Source organism: Nicotiana tabacum, chromosome 21 (assembly GCF_000715075.1).
Source record: "Nicotiana tabacum cultivar K326 chromosome 21, ASM71507v2, whole genome shotgun sequence".
Lineage (NCBI taxonomy): Eukaryota > Viridiplantae > Streptophyta > Magnoliopsida > Solanales > Solanaceae > Nicotiana > Nicotiana tabacum.
The window spans coordinates 76,677,814-76,694,601 of NC_134100.1; the positions used below are offsets into that span (position 1 = coordinate 76,677,814).

The 16,788-nt window shown below is 35.3% G+C and overlaps 1 protein-coding gene across 1 annotated transcript; it reads left to right on the top strand.

Moving 5' to 3' along the window:
- The first annotated feature begins 6,829 nt into the window (after nt 1-6,829).
- On the top strand, nt 6,830-16,380 carry LOC107765868 (ABC transporter G family member 9-like). The gene is made up of 4 exons (XM_016584566.2): nt 6,830-7,124; nt 13,273-14,065; nt 14,594-14,931; nt 15,524-16,380. Exons 1-4 carry the CDS (start codon nt 7,017-7,019, stop codon nt 16,178-16,180), a joined length of 1,896 nt encoding a protein of 631 aa, XP_016440052.2. The 5' UTR covers nt 6,830-7,016; the 3' UTR covers nt 16,181-16,380.
- The last annotated feature ends 408 nt before the right edge of the window (nt 16,381-16,788 follow it).

Here is a 16,788-nt window from a genome sequence, read left to right on the forward strand (position 1 = left end):
CTCAATTTGACAAAAATCATCAATTCTACCCAAATCCTAAATTTTTACCATGAAAGAGCATAAATTAAGGTTAGAAATCAATGGGTGTTGATGGAAATGGAAGAAAATGAGTTAAAATATACTAACCTATGAAGTGGGGATGAAATTCTTCTTCAAAATCGCCTCTAGGCCGAGCTCTAATGTGAAGATGGTGAAAAATGAAGAAAATCCCGTCTTTGGAACATTTAAGTCACTAGCGTTATGCCTTCTTCGCGTTCGCGAAGGGCCTGATGCGATCACGAAGTGCATCAGCCCAGTTGGCCTTCGCGAGATGCCTTACGCGTTTGCGATGGCTCTGTCCCCTGGCCTTCGCATTCGTGACCCTTTGATCGCGTTCACATTGAACACACCTGATCCCTTTCCAGGCCCCTACCCATCATGTTTGCGTAGTTTTGGTCGCGTTCACGAAGGGTAATCCCACCACTGCTTCGCGTTCGCTACCTCAACCTTGTGTTTGCATAGAGGAATCCCACCCCAGCCCAGGTTACTCTTCGCGATCGCGGGAGTGACTTCACGATCGCGAAGAACAAAGCACTAGACACCAGAATCCTTGAAACCAGCAATTGCCTAAGTCCAAAAATCACTCTGTAGCCTATCCGAAACTCACCCGAGCCCCTCGGGCTTCAAATCAAACATGCACACAAGTGTAATAATATCATACGAACTTGTTCGCATGATCAAAATACCAAAATAACACCTAGAACTACGAATCAGACATCAAAATGAATGATATTTTCAAAAAAATCCAAGAACATGCAAAATTGCAATCATACGTCTGAATCACGTCAAATCAACTCCGTTTTGCACCAAATTTTGTAGCCAAGTCATAAATAGTGAAATGAGCTTATACCAAGTTCTGAAACCAAAATCTGAACCCAATAGCAATAAAGTAAACCAAAATCTGAACCCAATAGCAACAAAGTAAACCTGCAGTCAAACTTAGGAATTCTTTAAACCTTCAAATTACTAATTTTCAACAAATCATGTGAAATCAAGTTAGGAACTTTCAAATTTGATTCTGGGCATACGACCAAGTCCTGAATTATGGTACGGACCCACCGGGATCGTCAAAATATTGATCTGGGTTCGTTTACACAAAATGTTGATCGTAATCAACTCAAATCATTTTTAAGGCAAAGGTTTTCATATTTTCTTCAATTTTTCACATAAAACTTTTTCCGGAAAAAGACACAGAATGCACACACAAATCGAGGAAGGCTAAATGAAACTATTCGAGGTCTTGAAATACAGAAATGAAGGCTAAAGTTCAAAATGACCTATTAGGTCATCACAATTAAAAATACATGGTATGTACTCTCTACTTCGCATATTTTGAAATAATATTATTTGGATCATGATAAAAAAAAAAGAGTCCCATTTAATCCCAACCTCCCTCAAGTTTATCCGTTACAAATGAACCAGTTTCACCTAAAGAGAGTCCCATGCACCATAATTGCCTAGATTCTAGGGAAGACTCCAACATCTTTTCAAATTGACTTTCCCAGTTTGATTAGACTCTTGAGCTTCTAAAAAGTTGTTGTTACCCACTTAAACTCTCCCTCCTTAAATTGATTTGACCTTACCCATTTCTCCACTTCTAATTCTCCAGCCGCCAAAAATTCCCTCTATCTTCTCTCATCTCTTCTACACACACATCCCCTCTACACACATCAATGACAAATCCTTCTTCACCACCCAAAGAATCAACACTTGCACCTTCAACCACACCCTCCATCACACCTATCTCTAAGAAAGGAAGGATCAAAAGGCTTGCTCATAAGACAGTCGCTAGTAGTGAACAAATCAAAAAATTAAATGAGCAATTGAAAGCAAGCCAAGAAGAGGAACCCCAAAAATTAGAAGAATCCTTTAAGTCTATAACTGAGGGGGAAGAAATTGTTTCATCTGAAACAGAGCAGGTAACATCTGATCCTAATATTGCGTCTGAGATAATTTTTGAAGTGACTGAAAATTTGGAGAACAAGTTTATTCTGGTTGGAATGATTGTTGGGGTAGAGATTGCCAAGTCTAGGAAAGTTAGTGGTAAAAATAAAAAGGAAAAAGGAAAAGAGAGTGAGGGTGCTCAAGGTGTTGTGAGGGCAAAGGGAAACGAATGAGTGATTGAATCTTTGCCTACTCCTGTTGAGTTGACTGATGAGACAGGGGCTATGGTGTTATGGAATGAGGAAAAAGTTGAGAAGGAAGAAGGTGGTAGTGGATCTGGTGATGCAAGTGCAGCTGAAGGGCTGGTTAGGTTGAGAAAGAGGTTCCAAGAACCTATTTCATCTGTGCAGGAACCCCTCGAAAACTTATTGAAACGAGTGTCTGACAGCAAAGTGAGAGACTTGGTGCAGGAGAGTGGGCTAAGGATGCTGAGATTGAGAGGCTGAAGACGAGGCTGGTTGAAGAAGAAAGTGAGAAGGATGCTCTCAGAATTGAGCTTGCAAAAAAAAGGGAGAAGAATGATGGCATTCTTCATGACATGTTGAAGCTGCTTCAGGCCAGAAACCAAGAACATGGTCCTTCCTAGCCTTGAAAACTTTCTAGCCTAGTTAGAAAACCAGTGACCCGGATGGAATTTTTTTTGTTTTTTTGCTCATGATGCAGTGCCTTTATTTCCTTCTATGCTTTGTGGATGACTCGTATCAATGCTAATCAACTGTTTTTATACTCTAATTATTTGTTGATGCTTCTTAGATGGCTAATATCATTAGATTGATAAGTGATGCTTGACTCTATGATTGCATTTGAAGTAGCCTAAATGACTATGAGTAAGATCTGCTAAAATCTAGTTATATAACATAATTATGCAACTTTTCGATGATGCCAAAAGGGGGAATATAGGTTGTGCTTTTTACTTTGGACTGTGAGTTTTATAACCTAATGAACCTAGTACTTGATGATTTGTGACTTTAAAATGAAAAGTGTTCTAACATTGTGTTGATGTTGAAGTTGAGTTGAAACAGGTGTCATGCTCATGAAAAGCACTAAGTTTGTCATCATAAAAAATGGGGAATTTGTTGGCCTGAGTAAGTTTGTTTTGATGATTGACAAAGAAACACACACATGAACCAGGTCTATACACAGTGTACACAGACACAGTCAGATTCAAGCACAATATATGCATGTGAAGGAGATAAACTTAAGTGGTTATATCTGATATCTCATGAACTAAAAGGTTGCATAAATGATAAGGAGCATGACTCCTTACTCGAAGAGTATCACATTAGAGCTCTAGTTATTTTCTATTCTACTCAGAGGCGGATTCAGGATTTCAGGAGGATGGGGGCACCACTACCTGACCACCGTTTGATTTGGTCCTCTAAAATTTTACCATGCGCTGACAACAACTTGACAAGTACAGAACAATCAATATTGTTATTACAAAAACTTATCATTCCATAGACAAATATCAATAAATAGTTTTCTTACCTTGTAGAACTATCATTGATAACATCGTTATTTATAGTTACAAATACTAAGCTCGATATATTAAAATTAAATAACTAATCAAAAAGAGAGTGGTAAATGAAAAAAGAGGGAACTTGAAATTGAAAAGATTCAAATTAATTTAAATTTTATTTTTAGAATTTTTGAAACTCAATGATTGAACCAAAAAAGAAAATGAAGAAAACATAAAAAAGAATCCAATAAAAATGAAATTTTAATTTAAGGATATATCAAAGGGTGAACCCAAAAATAGAAGAATGCATGGAAAAAGAAAGATAGGGCATGAGATTTGAACAGAAAAGAAAGAAAAAGAGAAATAGAAAAACGATTGAGAGGGGATTCAAATACTAGACCTAGGGACTAATGGTGCACAAATCTACCACTACACCAAATGCTCTTTTGACCATGGGTTCCCACATGGCATATTAAGTAGGTTATCCGAAAAATACCACTGTGATACACATTCTAAGGAGGGGGCATGGGTTCACGTGCCCCATGACCCTCCACGTGAATCCGCCTCTGATTCTACTAACTCTGTATATTTCAGGATGTTCTCATTTTACAAGTACACACAAACGCTGAAGTTAAACGAGAGTTGAGAGCACAATAGCAAGGCATTGCAATTCCTGTGTGATTCAAGTGTGCGAACCAAAAGCTACATGAACCAGATAGAAGAACTAGTTCCAAGTTTTTGTTTTTTATTCTAGTTCAATTGTGGTAGGGCTTTTGAGTTGTACCTTTCAGTTTTATCTAGAAGCATTTGTACTAGGTACTATGAGTTGTAGGATTCAAGTTAGAGTTTAGAGTTTTGTATACGCTGTTTTGGCTCAGTGATTTAGTGAAGTGTTGGAAAACATTCTACTGGGTGTAGGTCGTGAATTTTTCACCTTTTGAGCCTGGTATTTTTTACGTAAATATACTTGTGTTCTTTAGTTTCTGCATTTATTATTCCGCAACCGTAGTGTAAGGAATGCATAGAAGAACTAAGTCCTTCTATAATCTGTGCATACAAAAAAATTACCACACAAATCATCTCCACTTGTGTGGTATTGAAGCGTGAAACATCACTCTTCCATTTCTCTTATTCGTGTTTTTCAACGTGTCGCTTATGGTGTGCTTCCATACATTTTTACTTCTCATATTTTGCTTCTTTCGTTTTTAGTTCTCTTTATTTTTCTTAATTGTTAAACATAATTTCGTATTTTACTAGCTTTATTGCTATCTATAACAAAATAATTATTAAAAAAATACCTTCTAAAATCATATCCTTTTGTTGTTTAAAAAGTGTGATAAATCATAAAATTTCATATTATAACATTGTGAGTTGGTACATCATCAAATTCATAATTGAAGCTTTTATTAATTATCTTAAATTAAGATATTAGTTTCTTGAAAGATAGAAGATACCGATTATACTTATTAGTTACCAATTTATAATTATTTAGTACTTTTATTTATTGTTTAAAAAAATATATAGTTTAAATACCTAGTTATAAAATAATATCTAATATATCTTATATACATATATTTTTTATACATTAAAATTTTGCTTACCCTATATTTTACTAGTTTTATTTTCTACATTAGTATAAATATTTGTTATAAAAAATACTTTCTAAGCTCATATCTAACCTTTTTATAATTACATGAGTTGGTAAAAAATAAATTCATCATTGATATTCTTATTAATTAATTTAAGTAATAGTATTATTTATCTGTACGATATGGATTATTTTTAATGATATTATTTACTAATTTATAATTATTTATTACATTTGTCCAAAAGTTATTTATTTAAAATACCTCATAATAAATTAGTTTTTATATTTATCATTTCCATATATGTTCTCATGCTGTAAAACTTTTCTATATGTTTCTTTAACTATATAATTATACTTGTCTAATAAAATATGGCAGTGAGAATTCCATTATAATTATGTTATGTCAAACAAACAGGTCATAATTATTATATTGCATAATTATCAGAGTGTGATTTGCATAATTATCAGACATTACTACCCTAGTAATTACATCGCCAAGTAATTACACATAATTTTTCAAACAGAAGATTGGTTGAGACAACAAACATTCATCTCGTTCGTCCTTTTAGAAATTAGGAGATTGTAAAAACAAAGAAAATTGTTAGAATTATCTTATAATTTCTATCTAGTTGCAATAGGCTTGATCTTAAGAAAGAATTTCGTTTAATATTTTTTTTTAAATCAACCAAATAGCAATAGAAAAGATTTTCCATTTTAGAGCGTGTTTGGCCAAGCTTCTAGCATGTCAAAAGTAATTTTTTTATCAGAAAAGTACTTTTTTTAAAATTTAAGGTGTTTGGCCAAAAAGAAAAGTGCTTTTGAGCTGCAGCAGAAGCAATTTTTCTGCTTTTGGGAAGAAGCTACAGATTATAGCTTCTTCCTAGAAGCATAAGCAAAAAATTAATTTGTTGAAGATAAAGAATCCTCACCATAAATTTATATTTCTCAAATTATTCCCCATTAATTTAACTTTTTTTTTGTTTCTACCACGCCTTTTTCTCTTTTTTTTATTTTTATCGTACTTTTTTCTCCTTCTCTTATTCCTCTTTGGAATAGTCTCTGTATTATAAATAGACCTCTTCTTTTTTATTTAGATAGTGATTTATGGAGTAAATTATTAATTTATATTGAATTAATGATATATTTAATTTATTATCTAAACAATAAGTAATAATATTAGATAACTAATATTATGTTTTGAATAACTATATTGATTAAAAAGGTTTAATATATATTTTATTTTATAAATATTTTAATTAAATAAACATAAAAACTAATTAAATTATTCTATAAGAAATAATTAAATTTATTTCACTATTTTAAATAATATTGGCTGTAAAGTAAACTATTTTATTGTCCTTTTTCGTAATTTGACACTTAAAAGTACTTTTTGAAAAGATTGGTCAAAAATAATTTGCTTATCAAAATAAATTAGTCAAACACAATTTGCTTTTCTTCAAAAGTATTTTTTCAAAAAGTACTTTTAAACAAAAGTACTATTTAAAATAAACAGTTTTGACAGCTTGATCAAACGGGCTCTTAATCCGTTCCCCCCAAAAAAAGATTTTCACCTGTTTTTTAAAGAAAAAAAGGGAGGCCGAAGAACATATGAAGTACACTAGCCCTTGTTACTACCAAGTGCAGCCCGCCGCCTTTTTCAATTCTCTTATATATGTCGCACGAATAATTAAGTAATACAAATAAAATTGTGATTTACCTTCAAAATCCTACTAAAACTTAGTCAACTAGTCATATTTAATTAGTCTTCATTCCCTAATAACATGCGTATCTAAAGTCCTGCTACGCTTCTACTAACATTTATTATTTCTCCATTCCCTCTAGATATCACTCCATTCGTATTCCCAAGAATTTCGAATACAACAAAATCATCAGATTCATCTATATATATTTGATTTTTGGGTTTACCAGTTTTCAGTCTATTAATCTTTTCAAGAAAGTAATAGAAGAAGGCCAAGAACTCTAAACATGGAACAAGAGATGGCGAATATACCGTTCCATCAACAAAATCTGCGCGCTGATCAATCTAAAAGTGCAGCCATTTTCAAGAAATCTAATCGTCCTGTTACTCTTAAGGTAATTCTTGAATATTTCATATGATAAAAACTGATACTAGTATAGTTGCTTTCTGGAGAAAACTTGCATGCATGTATTTATCAATTCTTTAATCCGATAAGATTATATAAAGGTGATGATAGATTTAAAAACATCAATTCTACATTGATAGTAATAAGATTTTCATATTCTTTTTCATCGGAATTTTGTGGATGTCTTGATGCGACCTATAGGTCACGGGTGTAAACCCTGAAATTAATGCTTGTATTATGATAGATTGTTCTACATTACATTCCTTGGGGTACGGCACTTCCCCGACCATCCATGAATGCGGGATGCCTCGTGCATCGTGGTACCCTTTTCATCGGAATTCCAGGAATGTTGGATGCTGGCTGACTCGGCACTAATAGTTTACCTTGCTTTAATTCTATTTCCTTTTGTATCAGTATAGCTGTTCCTCTCTCTTTTTTGTCTCCTTTAAATTTTCAACTTTTTTGGCCCAAAAATGCAGTAGGTGTTAATTTCACTTTTGTTAAATTGGAGACATCTGATAGATAATTGGGGACAGAAAAGAGATGCACAAAGAATTCAGAAGTAGAAATAAATAAGTGCCATTTTAATCTGTCACTATGAATGCACTGAATAATTATTTTTCTTAATCAAGTTCTGTTTCTTTTTAGGATTTAACTTATATTCCATATAATGGTGTAAAGAGTTTATACATTGTTTTTTGAAACATAAACGACTCTCGGCAATGGATATCTCGGCTCTCGCATCGATAAAGAACGTGTTGGGAAAAATACTAATCTCGCCCAGGAATAATATTCACGATAAATAATAATAACACAAGAGAGTAACAATGACACCAACTCTTTCAATGGGTAAAATATAATACCCGAGCGGAGCAATATAACCACTATAATATTACAACTTAGTAGTGTCAAGAGACTACTACAATTTTTAAAGAAATAACACTCTTTATTTAAAACACTTCACTACAATATTACTCACGCTCACTATTTATCTCACATACTACAATCTATGGATTACTCTCTCTAACTTCTATTGCTTCTCTCTTGTTTTGGTGTAATTGAAATGAAGAATGGAGGTATTTATTTATAGTAAGAGATGTCATCCAACTACTACAAAGAAGATGTTGTTGTTGATTTAGTCCTAAAAGTTTTCAACAAAGTTAGGCAGCTCCCATTTTCTTTAACAAAATTGTCAACAAAGTTAGGCACCTCCCATTTTCTTCAACAAAGTTATCAACAAAGTTAGGCACCTCTAATCCCATTTTTCTTCATTTATGTTTTGTTTTTATTTAATATGAGCCCCACAAATATCTCCCTTAATTTTGATTTTTCTTTTTCATTCCAATACTTGATCTCAATCTCTGAAAATCCTCAAACTTAAGAGGCTTTGTAAAGATATCTGCAGCCTGATCATGAGACTTCACATATTTGAGATTGACTTCATTCTTGGCAATGCACTTTCTGATGAAGTGATATCTTGTATCTATATGCTTGCTTCGATCATGATACACCAGATTCTTGGCGAGTGCCTGTGCAGATTTGTTATCAGTACAAATCTCTGTAGCTTCAGTTTGTGGCAAATTGAGCTCCTTCAATAATCTTCTTAGCCAAATAGCATGACATGTACATGATGTTGCTGCTATATATTCGGCTTCACAAGTCGAAAGAGTAACTATGGACTGTTTCTTTAAACTCCAAGAAATAACAGAATCACCCAAGAAAAATACAAAGCCAGTTGTGCTTTTTCTATCATCAATATCTCCCGTATAATCACTATCACAAAATCCCATAAGGTTGAAATCATTAGAAGTAGAATAAAATAACTCAAAGTTGATCGTACCTTTTAAGTAACGAAGAATTCTTCTAGTGACCTTCAAGTGAGTGGAGGTAGGAGCTTCCATGAAGCGACTTACTACTCCAACTGCAAAGAGTATTTCTGGCCTGGTACAAGTCAAGTATCTCAAACTTCCTACAAGACTTTTGATTCATCAAATTTGGATAATTTTGTCCCACTCTCCATCGATGTGTTCACGGGGTTACAATCGATTATGTTGAACTTCTTCAAGATCTCTTTCGCATAGCTTTCTTGAGAGATGAAAATTCCATCCTCTTTCTGCTTCACTTCTAGGCCCAAGTAGTATGACATGAGCCCTACATTTGTCGTCTCGAACTCACGAGACATATCTTTCTTAAAAGCTTAAAACAAACTTGGATTATTACCCGTGAAAATAAGATCATCAACATAAAGACAAACAAGTAAGATATCTCCATTAGTATGAACTTTAAGGTAAAGAGCATATTCATGGAGACAACGAGTAAATCCATTGTCTTGAAAATACTTGTCGATGCAACTATTCCATGCTCGCGGGGCTTGCTTTAATCCATATAAAGCTTTCTTCAACCGCAACACTTTATCTTCATGGTTTTTTACCACAAAGCCCAATGGTTGTTCAACATAGACTTCTTCTTCAAGATAGCCATTCAAAAAAGCTGACTTGACATCTAGTTGATGGATCTTCCAATTCATTTGTGCCGCCAAAGAGATAAGCAAACGAATCTTCTCCATGCGGTCAACAGGTGCATAGAATTTTTCATAATCAATACCTTGCCTTTGCTTGTAGCCTTTAGCCACAAGTGATGTCTTGTATCTCTCCACATCTCCATCAGCATTCTTCTTTGCCTTATATACCCATTTAACTCCAATTGCTCGATGACCCTTGGGAAGTGTTATTAACTCCCAAGTGTTGTTCTTCTCTATTGACTCGATCTCCTCCTGCATGGCTTGTCTCCACCTTTTGTCTTCAACAACTTCATCAAAATTCATTGGTTCACTATCAGCAAAGAGACAATATAAAAAATTAAAATTAGTAGCTTCTTTTGTGTCGTCATAGAGCTCTTGAATACTCCTTATCCTTTGCGGTTGTTCATTTGAACTTTCTTAAGAAGAGGGAGATGCAACATTTATTGGAGAAGGAGGTGGAGTTGTATCCTGCACAGATTTCACGGTCTCTGGTTCTTTTTCATCACCAAAGTATGGAAGAAAATCATATGAAGTTTCTTCCTGAGCTTCCCAATTCTATGCCAATTCTTCATCAAATTCAACATCGCGACTTACCACCATCTTGCCGCTACTTGGGTTGTATAGCTTGTAGCCTTTTGAACTCGTATCATAGCCAACAAACACATGCTTGACACTTCGATCGTCAAGCTTCGCTCTCCCTTGATGTGGCACATGAGCATAGGCTATGCTCCCAAAGATTCTCAAGTGCTTGACACTTGGCTTTCTTCCACTCCATGCTTCTTGAGGGGTTTGATCTCTAACATTCTTTGTTGGAGACTTGTTGTTCAAATAAACTACACAAGATACAGCTTCTGCCCAAAATTCCTTGGGCATATTTTTAGCTTTTAACATACATCTAGCCATATTAAGAATCGTTCGATTCTTTCTCTCTGCAACTCCATTTTGTTGGGGTGAATAAGGTACCGTTAGAGGGCGACAAATTCCATGAGATTGACAAAGGTCATTAAATTCTTTTGAAGTAAATTCGCCTCCTCTATCGGACCTTAAAGCTTTTATTTCATAGTCACTTTCTTTTTCTACAAGTACTTTGAAATTTTTAAAAGCAGCAAAAGCTTTAGATTTTTGGTTCAAGAAATAAACCCAAGTCTTTCTACTAAACTCATCAATGAAGAGTAGAAAGTATTTACTTTTACCAAAGGAAGGTAGATTGATTGGTCCACACACATCAGTGTGAACAAGCTGAAGCGGTTTGGTTGATCTTGACATGGAATACTTTGGAAAACTCCTCCTTGCATGTTTTCCAAGAAGACAAGCTTCACACAATTGATTGAGATGGTTGATTGATGGTATCCCATGTACCATGTTCTTTTCTCACATTGATTTTAGCGCTTTAAAATTCAAGTGCCCAAATCGCATGTGCCAACACCATGATTCATCTTGCACATTAGCCTTCAAGCACTTTGTATCAATTGTTTTAAGATTCAAAGAAAATAATCTATTATTTGCCATATGCACTTTAGCAATTAGAATTCCACCTGAATCTCTAAGCCAAAGATGCATATTTTTCATGTGGATGTCATATTCCTTTTCAAGAAGTTGGCCCAAACTCAAAATATTACTTTTTAATTTTGGCACATAATAAACATCTTGAATTAACTTGTGACTACCATCTTTACAGGAGATCAGAATCGTACATATCCCTTCAATTTGAATCTTTGAGGTATCTCCAAAGGACATATTAGCTCTCACTGTTTTATTGATCTCCATAAACTTCTCTTTGCATCCACACATATGATTGCTTGCTCCATTGTCCAAATACCACGAGCTGCAATTGTCCTTGTCTTCTTCCTTGAGTGTCATCAACAGTGTTGACTCAACTTCTTCTTTCTTGTCGTCAACAAGGTTAGCTTTTTCTTCAACATTTCTACGACATTCCCAAGAGTAATGGCCAAATTTATGACAATTATAACACTCAATTTTGGATTAGTCATACCTTTGTCCATTATTTTCTTGGTAGTAGCCACATCCTCTTCCTCCTCTATGTCCACGACCACGACCTCTGAATGTCTGGTGGATTTTAACTTCATTGTTGAAGTTGTTACCGTTACTTCTTCCTCTTCCATTACCACCACGGCCTCGGCCTCGCCCGTTTCCTCGATAACTCTTTTCACCTTCATAATCCTTAAATGATGCCTGAGTTCTAAGAAATTGCTCCAATGACACTTCTTGTCTCCTCTTGATCTTTTCTTTATGGGCCTGTAAAGAACCATCCAATTGCTCTACCATCATAAAGTCTAAATCTTTAGACTCTTCAATAGCACACACCACAAAATCTAATTTAGGTGTTAAAGTGCGAAGGATCTTTTCTACCACACTGACATCTTCTATGTCCTCCCCGTATCTTCTTAATTGATTTACAACAACCTTCACTTTTAAACAATAATCCGAAATGCAGTCAAATTCTTTCATTTTTAAAACTTCAAAATCAGCCCTTAGAGTTTGAAGTTTTACCTTCCTCACCTTGTTTACTCCTTGAAGAGAATTATGTAAAATCCCTAAGCTTCCTTTGAGGTGGTAGCATCTGCCACCTTCTCAAACATGGCATCATCCAAACATTGGTGGGTGAGCGTGAGGGCCTGTTGATCCTTCTTCTTCGTCTTTGCCAAGACATCTTTTTCATTTTGAGGCAGAGCTTCCTCATTATCGGGTTTTGCATACCCTCTATCTACGATTTTTCACACATCCTGAGAGCCAAGAATGGCTTTCATACGTAGACACCATTTCTCTTAATTATCTTTTGTGAGACTGGGGTACTGAAAAGACAGCGTACCATTATATGCCATGGCTCTGATACCACGTTGTTGGAAAAAATAATAATCCCGCCCAGGAATAATATCCACGATAAATAATAATAACACAAGAGAGTAACAATGACACCAACTCTTTTAATGGGTAAAATACAATACGCGAGCGGAGCAAGATAACCACTATAATATTACAATTTAGTAGTGTCAAGAGACTACTACAATTTTGAAAGAAATAACACTCTTTATTTAAAACGCCTCACTACAATATTACTTACACTCACTATTTATCTCACATACTACAATCTGTGGATTACTCCTCTAACTTCTATTGCTTCTCTCTTATTTTGGTGTAATTGAAATGAAGAATGGAGGTCTCTATTTATAGTAAGAGATGTCATCCAACTACTACAAAGAAGATGGTTTGTTGTTGATTTAGTCCTAAAAATTTTCAATAAAGTTAGGCACCTCCCATTTTTATTCAACAAAGGTAGGCACCTCCCATTTTCTTCAACAAAGTTGTCACCAACGTTAGGCACCTCTAATCCCATTTTTCTTCATTTATTTTTTGTTTTTATTTAATATGAGCCACATAGAACGTAGCCAAAATATTCCTATCTGTTTAGATGATCTTAAAGTGTAATAGGAACCTTTTTCTCAGCTCAAACTGCTGATTATATTAGATGCTAGTTCTCACAAAAAAGAAATAGAAGCTATCAAGTTAATAAATAGTTGCTCCTTTAATTTGATCCATTCAATTTATTGTTTTCTGTTATTTTCTAAATAATTCTTTGGGTGATCAAATCTTGCAGTTTGAGAATGTTGTTTACAAGATTAAGCTTGTGAAAGAAGGGTGTATCAATTCCTCTAAATCAGAAGAAGAGAAAATAATATTGAAAGGTGTCTCAGGTATAGTTTCTCCAGGTGAAATGCTGGCCATATTAGGCCCTTCAGGCAGTGGCAAAACAACTCTACTAACAGGATTAGGAGGCAGGCTCGTTCATGGCAATCTTGATGGTGCCATAACATACAACAACAAGCCATTTTCCAATGCCATGAAGCGTAACACGGGCTTCGTGACACAAGATGATGTTCTTTACCCTCACCTTACTGTGACAGAAACACTCGTATTCACTGCTCTCCTTCGTTTGCCTGGAACTCTTACAGTTCAGGAAAAAACTGCGCATGCTGAAGCAATTATAACTCAGCTCGGATTAACAAGGTGCAAGGATAGTATTATTGGAAGTCCACTATTGAGAGGAATTTCAGGAGGGGAGAGGAAAAGAGTTAGTATTGGGCAAGAAATGCTTATTAATCCGAGTTTGTTGTTCTTGGATGAACCAACATCAGGGCTTGATTCTACTACAGCTCAAAGGATTGTGTCGACGTTAAGGGATTTGGTGAAGGGCGGTAGGACTATTGTCATGACAATACATCAGCCTTCGAGTAGGCTATTTTACATGTTCAACAAAGTGTTGCTGTTATCTGAAGGAAATCCCCTATATTTTGGGAGAGGTGAGGATGCGATGGGATATTTTTCTGGCGTTGGATTTTCCCCGTTAGTCGCTATGAATCCCTCGGACTTCTTATTGGATCTTTCAAATGGTATGTTCATGTAACTTCTTTTTGTGCTTCACTTAGAGTCTTGTGTCATCTTATATTGGAATACTGTCACATATCTGACCCTTTTAAAGGCATGTCACAGAATTTTTGAAGTACTTTGGCTCTTATGGCTCGAGCCACCTTTTACTAAAGTACCTTGAAATTCTGTTTTCATTCGACTAATTATTCTGTTATATATGATCTATAGATGCAGAATTGATGCATAAAAATGGTAAATGCACAAGCCTATAATGAAGGTTGTTTATGCTTATGTAAGAGTTCACTGTTATAGTCATCTGTTAGTGAGAATAGTTGTTTAAGAATTTTGTAGGAGCAAATTCCTTATAAATAGACAGTTATTTCATGTATTGGGACTTTCCTTAACTTTCCTATGACTTGTATGATCAATTCTCTATTGATGCAGACTCGTTCATAGCTTGGCGATTATTTTCAAAATCATCACTCATGTAATATATGCTCTTTTAGCAATTGGTATCTTGATTAATGAATTTGTGCGATATAATTTGTTAGGTATATTATCGGATGATCCTCGCATAACATCAGATGATCCTGGAGAAGATCCAGCATCAATCAAGCAAACTTTAGTAACTGCTTTCAGAACCAATCTAGCAGAGAACTTGAAGGAACAATTGCAACAATTTGATGAACATCAGGTTGCTGATAAATTACATGAGAAGAAATTCAATCAATGGTCAAATACCTGGTGGCAGCAATTCTCAGTATTATTTAGAAGAGGGATGAAAGAACGAAAACACGAGTCCTTCTCTGGCCTCAAGGTTGGACAAGTCTTGGTGGTGTCTTTCCTGTGTGGATTGTTATGGTGGAAATCTAGTAACTTGCAAGATCAGGTAATTAATTGGTACTTAACCTTGTTAATATTAGTCAAAGCAGGGTATTATTATGTGTATTTGAACTGGTAAAATAGTACTTGTAATAATGAAAGAATAGTCCAATTGTAAAAGGGCAGTGTGGGTCACTAAGATCCCGCTATGCGCGGGATCCGGGAAGAGCCGGACCACAAGGATCTATCGTACGCAGTCTTACCTTGCATTTCTGCAAGATGCTGTTTTCACAGCTCGAACCCGTGACCTCCTAGTCACATGGCAACAACTTTTTCAGTTACGCCAAGACTCCCCTTCAATAGTCCAACTGTACTGACCTGAAAAATGATGTAATGGGATTATTTGAATCCATTATCCGGGAAAAAACTAAAAAAAATAGTAATTTGTTAAGGATTTAACTTATGTATACTGATGGTGTAAAGAGTTTTTATATTTTAACCTGTTTTAGCAAGTACCCCTCCAGTGTAAGGGTAAGGCTGCGTACATCCTACCCTCCCCAGACCTCACTTGTGAAATTATACTGGGTGGTTGTTGTTGTTAGCAAGTAACGTACATTATTTCCAGGTTTACTAATCCTACTTATTTTGAACTGTTGTAGATTGGGCTACTGTTCTTCTACTCGAATTTCTGGGAGTTTTATCCTATGTTCCAAGCTATTTTTACCTTCCCACAAGAGAGGATGATGCTAGAAAAAGAAAGATCATCAGGAATGTACAGACTCTCGGCATATTTCATCGCTAGGACTGTAGGTGACCTTCCAATGGAGCTAGTCCTTCCAACAATTTTCGTCGTTATAACATACTTTATGGCTGGCCTAAAACTGTCCGCCGGGCACTTTTTCTCTACCTTATTCGCCCTCCTCTATAATGTATTAGTCTCCCAAGGACTTGGACTTGCTATTGGTGCAATGGTTATGGACCAAAAATCGGCCACAATACTCGGCTCAGTCATCATGTTATCGTTCACCTTAGCTGGAGGATACTTCGTTCAACATGTCCCGAGTTTCATTGCCTGGATCAAGTACGTATCAATTAGCCAGTACGCGTACAAGCTCTTGTTAGGATCCCAGTACAGTCCAGGTGAGACATATACGTGTGCAATAAACGCGACATGTCTTGTTGAGGATTTTCCTTCAATAAAGACTATAGGGCTCGGAGGTAAGGGCATTTCAGTGGTTGCATTGGCTATTATGCTTTTGGGTTACAGGTTCTTGGCTTATGTTGCTCTTATGAGGATTGGTGTGACAAAGAAATAGATTTGCTTTTACTTAAAGATAGGAGAAATCATTGTAGGATGAGAACTGAGGATGAGCATTAATCAAAAGCAAACATTAGTTTGGTATCAGTAAGTGTTCCATTTGTAATTTCGATTTTTTCTCTGCTGAGATATGTACTATCCGACTAGCAGCGATATGCCAAAGAACCAGCGATAGAATATCTAACTCTTCGATTTCTAGATCGTCTATCGAAAGTTTGAGCAAAATTTACCATTACATTATTTCTCTTTTGTTTTATCACTTCCAAGTGTAGTATTGATCTGAAATTTTGACATTGAATCAAAATCACGACATCCCACGATTTTAATCCTGGCATTACAACCAGGACAACTAGGATTATAACTTTGGATAATCAATCCACTTTCTGTGCACGATATGTTACACCAATTTTTTGGTATAAAAGTAATACTTGTTTTAGTTAATACTTTCAACCAAACAAGAAATAAATTTAATCAAAATATTTATATTGCGAGATTTACTTTTGGCTTGCTTAGATAATATCCTATGTCCGTATAAAAGCTACTCCAAGTTGTCTTGTTTTTCAATATTCTTTCACTTTGGCTTAACAATCATAATTTTCTTCTAAG

Coding starts and splice junctions, on each gene's coding strand:
- LOC107765868 (XM_016584566.2), top strand. CDS start 7,017: ATGGAACAAGAGATGGCGAATATACCGTTCCATCAACAAAATCTGCGC. Junction 7,125..13,272: donor ATCGTCCTGTTACTCTTAAG/GTAATTCTTGAA, acceptor CAAATCTTGCAG/TTTGAGAATGTTGTTTACAA. Junction 14,066..14,593: donor CTTATTGGATCTTTCAAATG/GTATGTTCATGT, acceptor ATAATTTGTTAG/GTATATTATCGGATGATCCT.